The following is a 6,891-nucleotide window of genomic DNA, read 5'->3' as shown; positions in this document are numbered from 1 at the left end:
TACTTCAAATCATGATAGAATTCTTAAAAGTGGAGAGATCAACTTATATGTGTGCACCCATTGCCTATAACATTTTGGCTTTTGAAGGTCAACATCAACTTCCATTCTAAAATGTCACTGAACATCGTAATTATTCTTCCATATTTTCATATATTACCGTATCTGAAATCTTTATTGAATATTACGCGTTTTTTTTTGTTTTTTTTTTTTTTATCCTGTCGTCTTGTTTACCCAAACAGGCTATCCTATCTGTTCACTCACTGGGAACTAGAAAGTCTTCGTGACCGGCGGGACAGAATCCAGAATAAGCTGTACGCCAAGTTCCTCCAGGGTTTGTGCGAGGCCTATCCTTCGCCCGCTCGTGGGATCTTTAAAACGGCCTCCACGCTCTACAGGTAAGGCAGAGGATGGGGTCCAGGTAGCTGTGCTTATGTTTTCTCTCTCTCTCTCTCTCTCTCTCTCTCTCTCTCTCTCTCTCTCTCTCTCTCTCTCTCTCTCTCTCTCTCTCTCTCTCTCTCTCTCTCTCTCTCTCTCTCTCTCTCTCTCCTCTCTCTCTCTCTTTTTTTTTTTTTTTTTTTTTTTTTTTGAGGAAGATCACTTGATCACTCTTTCTGACTATCTTATTCTAACACTGATTTTCCTTATTCATCTCTGTCTTCTTATATATATTCACATTGTATTTCTTTGATTTTCAGGTGTACTGAGTGTGGAAATCTTGTGAGCCGAGGTGTAGAGCGGTTGGTAGCCTGCACGCCAGCCAATACCTGTATCACCACAACAGGACAAGTCTACTATACCCATTCGAGGTACGACCTAGAATAAGGGAAATCTTTACATGAAGTCATATTAATGGATTAGCATGGAAATTATATCTCAGTTTCATATGTCTAATAGATGTATCAGACTATAAAGTTTGCACATGCTACATCTCGAGGTGCAAAACTATTACTGACTTTTACCTGTCCTTGGCAAGGGACGGGTCTTGGAGCTTGACTGAGCATGTGCGTCAACTGAAGACCGACTTGAAAACATGGAAATTGGTCTACTGGCGGCTGTGGGGTCAGGTACGTATATCTGCACGGATATTTGCGGGAATAAACGTAAATTTTGAAAGAGGCGTCACTGTATTTCTAAGCCTGTAGACATGCTTCCTTATTCGTTTGAAAATATTTAGTTATGCCCACTAGACAAATTTAATTATCTTTCACAAGAACATTGCATACCACGTTCCACGTTATATACCTGATCCTTAAAACATACAATCTCCTTTTAATATACTTAGTTAAGCACATTAGAAGAATTCCATAAAACATCTCAGGTACGATTCTTACCATGCTCCATGCTGTGTAGACAAGCCTTGGTGACTACTTACTTATTCCTTTAAAGGCATTGATTTATAACCATCAGGAGCCTTCAATAATTTTCTCAGGTACACTTCCTACCATGTTCCACTTGCGGCGCAGTGTTTCCGGGAAGTGAAATGAAGTTCTGTCGCCACCACCGCCTCGACGCTGCTTCCTCCGATGTGGACTTGCTCCTTGCAAGTGACACTTACCCCTGCTGTGGTGCCCGTGCCCTCAAGTTCTCTCCTCTGCCCGTCAGGAATGTACGTGAAAAAAGGACATCATTTCGTGTTTTATATCTAGAATTTTCGTGTCTAACTTAATGTCTTTCATTTATTTGGTGATGTCCTCTTCTTGTGCTTTTAGATTTCGTTATTGTATATACAAAAGATGTTTCCTCTGAATCTATTGTTTTTCAATGATTTTCTTCCGTAACTCAGGGTTGCCTCACGTCTGACCACACTGTGCAGCTCAGCCAGGGCGAGAGCGACATATGGGGTCCCATTCCCCTTATCTATGACGACCTCCTCACGTTCCAGCTCTTAGTGTGCATCGACCCTCCCTACCAGCTCACCCCTGAGTCCAAGGTGAAGTATCTTGTTACTCTGTATTGCATGTTCTTTGTTACTGTGTCATGGTGATTTTATTATGGCTAATTTTGTAGGTCTAGGATAATGTGTTGTTGTGGGTGTGTTCCAGAGTGTGTTGTGGACAGGAGTGCCTCTTGTACCAGCTAACAAGGCTGAGCGGAGCTTCCTCGATCGTTCTTGGTTGGCGCATTTTTCTCATGGTGAGTCCCATCTTTTTAACAAAACTTTTTCATTAGTTCTCTTGAATGTATTATTTGTATTTGAAATGCTTTAGCCATTCTTAAAGCTAAGTTCTTTGGGGCGAAACAGTATTAATCAACCCAAGTACCTTTTAGGCGTTTACATACATAATTGACGGTTAGATTTCAGAGGGAATCCTTATTCGTAGCATCTTCAAGAGTCCTCATGAATGTGACTCCTGGGAACCTCAGCTGTGCAGATCCTATTATGGAAGCACGTTCACTATCTGCAACGTCCCTTTGCAGGTGAGCGCGATAGCCATGTCGCTGCTCGCCCCGGAATACCAGAGAACACTGCTGCGGCTGCCACGACGGGTGTGAACTTGGCCGTCGGCACGGGCGTGAGCAGTGAGAGTTCTTCGGATGAGGAGGAGGGTGGAGGGCGGCCGGGTCTCACGCCCAGACTGAAAGCCAGCCTCATGCGGAGGGCTAACCGCGCTCGCCGTTCTGTCAACTGCGAGTGAGTATACCCGTGTGTGTTCCCCGGTTAGCTGTTAGGTAATTAGAAAGTGGAAGATCACAAGAGACTGAGATAGACAACAAAGAGATACTTTGATGTGTAAACATCACAGTAAACTTGTATATGTTATCATCATATACAATATATAGTTATTGAGAAAGTGAAATCACATATACACTTCCACAAAGTTGTCATAACCAAAATTGCAATGATAAAATCGTGGGGTCCGATGCCATATACAGGTACGTACAGGAGCATTACAAACATGTTTTATTTGGTTTAGCTGTATCTTATATGCATCACATAAATCCAAATCAAAGAAGCCTATACGTTAAGTTAATCTATAGGGATTAGGGAAATCCAATGACCCTATTCTTACGGGCACGATTACCTCTGCCAGGGTCATGGCAGAGCCGAGCCTGAGGTGGGACAGCGGGCGCTCTACACGCCACAACCAGGACGCCCAACGGGAGAAAGAGACACGCCTGCTGCGAGACCTTACGTCCTGGCTCACCCTGGCGGCCCCCAACGCCCACGACGCCAGCCACGGCTCCCACAAGGGACACCGTGGGCGTCCGGACCGCCGACGCGAGTGCGCGAACGGACCCGACCCCGGCGTGTACTACCGGTTGGAATCTGAGTTCCGAGAACGGCACGGGAGCCACGGGCACGGGCACAGCGGCGGAGGAGGCACCTTCAGGGCCAAAGTCCAGGCGATTTCCAGGATCAAGATGAGACTCAGACACCGGGCGGCCTTCTCGGCCTCACGATAACTGACAGCGGAATGGAAACCACAACAAATACAAAACAATATAAATATTCCAAACTAAAGCCAAGAATGGTAAAAAATCTTATATATTCCTAGAGATATTTTCTAGTTGTTAATCGAATATTCAGTAAATATTATTCAGTCTAACCAATATTCTTCATTGTTGATCTGCTTACCTTATTGAAACTTATTGAAGATGACAGAATCACACTGGAATAATCTTCTCTATATAATATCATGAGGCTTACACAGAATTCTTCCCCACACATATACATCGCTGTGTATATGTGTGCATGTATATGTGTGCATGTATATGTACATGCATATTACACACACACACACACACACACACACACACACACACACACACACACACACACACACACACACACACACACACACACACACACATATATATATATATATATATATATATATATATATATATATATATATACAAACATTGGTATACACATATACGTATGTATACAAATGTGTGTGTGTGTATATATATATATATATATATATATATATATATATATATATATATATATAATATATATATGCATACATACATATATAGATAGATAGATAGATAGATAGATATAGATATAAATATGTATATATATACATGTGTGTGTGTGTGTGTGTGTGTGTGTGTGTGTGAGCCTTGCAACTACCTTGCTAGTGCCACCGTCAAGGCAATTGTAATTATTTCCATCTGATAAACCCTAGAAGTTGGAAGAACAGTGTCTTTAGAATGGAGAACATTTCCGACAGCACCCCAGTGTAAGGGAAGAGACCCAGGCCAAATCTAACAATAAAACTAAAAACAACGTAGAAAGTAAAAAGAAAAAAAAAACAATGATTTTATTTCATAATCATGTATTTATAAGGAATAGAAAAAAAAACTCCTGTAGAAAGACGTTGGCACGGCAGGAAAACATTCAATTCCAGGTTTTTATTTAGATTCAGAAAACTGGTAACATACCACCTAGATACATCAGCATATAAGTATTTTTTATATCTATTTCCATTGCATGTGGACACGGGTCGGGCTAAGGGAATATTCTATAAACGTGTTGCCACTTCTTTTAGAGGAAATGATAGTCAGATTCGTTTGAAATGTATGAAACTATGAACATAATTTCAGTCTTGATATTAGTGGCTCTTCAACTCTATTACATGGGAATGCCCGGCTTGTCCGCGTGTCTAATCACCTTATAGGTTATATATAAAGCATGGATATTGACATTGATAACGTGTAAGCCTATTTTATCCATGAGATTTGCAACAGTAGGTTGTTCGTCCCAGATAGAATACAGCTCAGAAATATTGTGGGAAATATACATGAATAAAGCAATACCCATGCAAGCAACGCCAAAACAAAGTAGATGACACAAATATTCCCTGCGAAAACAGCCGCAAAGTCATTTCGTTTCGACTTATTTTCTTTACTTGTAATTTGATCCTAATTTTATCATATTGGTGAATCATACAGTGAAATGTATGACACAATAACTTTTGCGCCTATCATTACTTGTGAAGAGCCATAACAGAAGGAACCATTAAAATATATTACTATTAAAATGAATTTACATCTTATTGATTGAAACTATTGCTGAAAAAAATAGAAAACGAAGTAATACCTACAGAGCTTAAGGGTCCATCAAACAAATTAGCCAGAGACAAATATTCTCAGACACCAGGCACCTGTTCGCACAGGTGCACACTCCCACGCCATGAGATGGAAGCAAGTGGATGACTGACGATGTATTCTAACTCTTAGATCTTATTCACACCTGTGCGCCAAGGTAAAGGCTTTTCATTTTGGCGATTCGGAGCAAGGCCGAACACATATGAGGAGAACACATACGAGAATCCGACTAGATTCTAGTGCTAAAATAAAAGAATGAGAACGAAGGCGAAAATCTCCCTCCTTCTGATTTCCTAGGAACGCGCTGACTAAGTTTAATAGTCCATTCGTGGGCATGTGTACGCATGTAAATGTGTTTTTGTCTACGTGCGTGTGTGTGAATCTTTGTATGTTTATGTATGTATGTCTACTTGTGTGTGTGTGTGTGTGTGTGTGTGTGTGTGTGAGAGAGAGAGAGAGAGAGAGAGAGAGAGAGAGAGAGAGAGAGAGAGAGAGAGAGAGAGAGAGAGAGAGAGAGAGAGAGAGAGAGAGAGAGAGAGAGAGAGAGAGAGAGAGAGAGAGAGAGAAAAGTGTGTGTTTGTGTGTGCATATAAAAGCGTGTCTAGAAAGTACAAGAAAGGTTTCTTTAGTTATGACAAAAGATTGAACTTTCACATACGCTGCTTCCCTGTAGCTTCCCAAGAGTAATCAACAAAGAAGCATGACAGCACGTTTTGCTACTAACATTCAGCAGACTTAAAGTATAAAATCAGTAGTGATAATATAGGGCAGTCAAGTCAACACTGTCAGATTTCTATTTGACTGCAAGATCGATTTAGATATGGTAGGTTGCTGCTGAATATTCTTGCCAGTCAAATCAACTATCATTATTATTATTATTGCTACAGTGAAATTAAATAAGGTAAGGCAGGTGGATGCAAATGGTTATGGTAATGGTATGGTGATATGCGTTTGTTATAAATTAAGTCGTGTTTATGGTAGTGGTGACACTGTGGTTTGCGGATTTTTTTTTTATTAACAAATAAATAAAATTATTTTTATTATTATCATCATCGTAATCATAAGCTATTGCTGTCATCATTATTTTCATTATCATTATCATTATAACTACTGCTGTTATTGCTACTGCTTTTATCATTCTTATCACCATTATCAGTATCATTGTTATTATCATACATTCGGATTTCGATAACGTGATAACATAACACTAGGTATAAATACAAATGTGTTCACAGAAGTTAAGACCAACATGAAACACCAAATAAAGAGAAGACTTAAATACAAAATCAATATATAAGATTGAGCACTCACTACCATGCAAACTAAATAGATAAGTGCAAACACGAGAGCATTTACATTGCTTTGTCTGACTGAACAATCGAAATTCATATTATTTTTAAAATAAATTGAAAACATTGATACTTATGAATACATGCTTTATGCGACAGGACACAAAAACAGCGATATTCGGAGCTGATGGATGATTCGAAAAAAAAAAATGTGCACAAAAAACGGAATAAATATTGGCAAATGTGCGAGAAACCTCATATCGATAAATCAAAGACTGTCTGAACTGAATATACTTGTACAACCGTTTATATAAGAAAAAAAAATATACAAAACAAAGAACAAGGTTAATGCAATATACAACGGTATCACAATCATAAACTACTTCATATGATCTTGATAACCATAATGATGCGATTATGCTAATTATAGCTAAACTAGGAAGAAGCTAGTAGATTTATAAAAGACAAATAGTTATTTTTATCAACAGTACCGATATCATTCGTGTTACTTTTATTATCTTTATTACTTATTATTATCAATGTT

At 39.3% G+C, this 6,891-nt stretch overlaps 1 protein-coding gene across 1 annotated transcript in view; it reads left to right on the top strand.

Moving 5' to 3' along the window:
• Positions 1-3,698, top strand: part of LOC122259317 (SANT and BTB domain regulator of class switch recombination) — an 11,001-nt gene extending 7,303 nt beyond the window's left edge. Inside the window, exons 8-15 of the mRNA XM_086542514.1 lie at positions 240-395; positions 696-806; positions 974-1,064; positions 1,430-1,606; positions 1,784-1,930; positions 2,043-2,133; positions 2,419-2,632; positions 3,033-3,698. Of these exons, the coding sequence (XP_086398640.1) occupies positions 240-395; positions 696-806; positions 974-1,064; positions 1,430-1,606; positions 1,784-1,930; positions 2,043-2,133; positions 2,419-2,632; positions 3,033-3,405 (1,360 nt within the window). The 3' untranslated portion in view covers positions 3,406-3,698. The remainder of the gene's footprint in view (positions 1-239; positions 396-695; positions 807-973; positions 1,065-1,429; positions 1,607-1,783; positions 1,931-2,042; positions 2,134-2,418; positions 2,633-3,032) is intronic.
• Positions 3,699-6,891: the final 3,193 nt, after the last annotated feature.

Source organism: Penaeus japonicus, unplaced genomic scaffold (genome assembly GCF_977035675.1).
Source record: "Penaeus japonicus unplaced genomic scaffold, GWHDUDI00000001_assembly GWHDUDI00000012, whole genome shotgun sequence".
Taxonomy (NCBI): domain Eukaryota; kingdom Metazoa; phylum Arthropoda; class Malacostraca; order Decapoda; family Penaeidae; genus Penaeus; species Penaeus japonicus.
The sequence above is the reverse complement of the archived record's forward strand: the minus strand, read 5'-3'. Positions and strand labels throughout refer to the sequence as shown.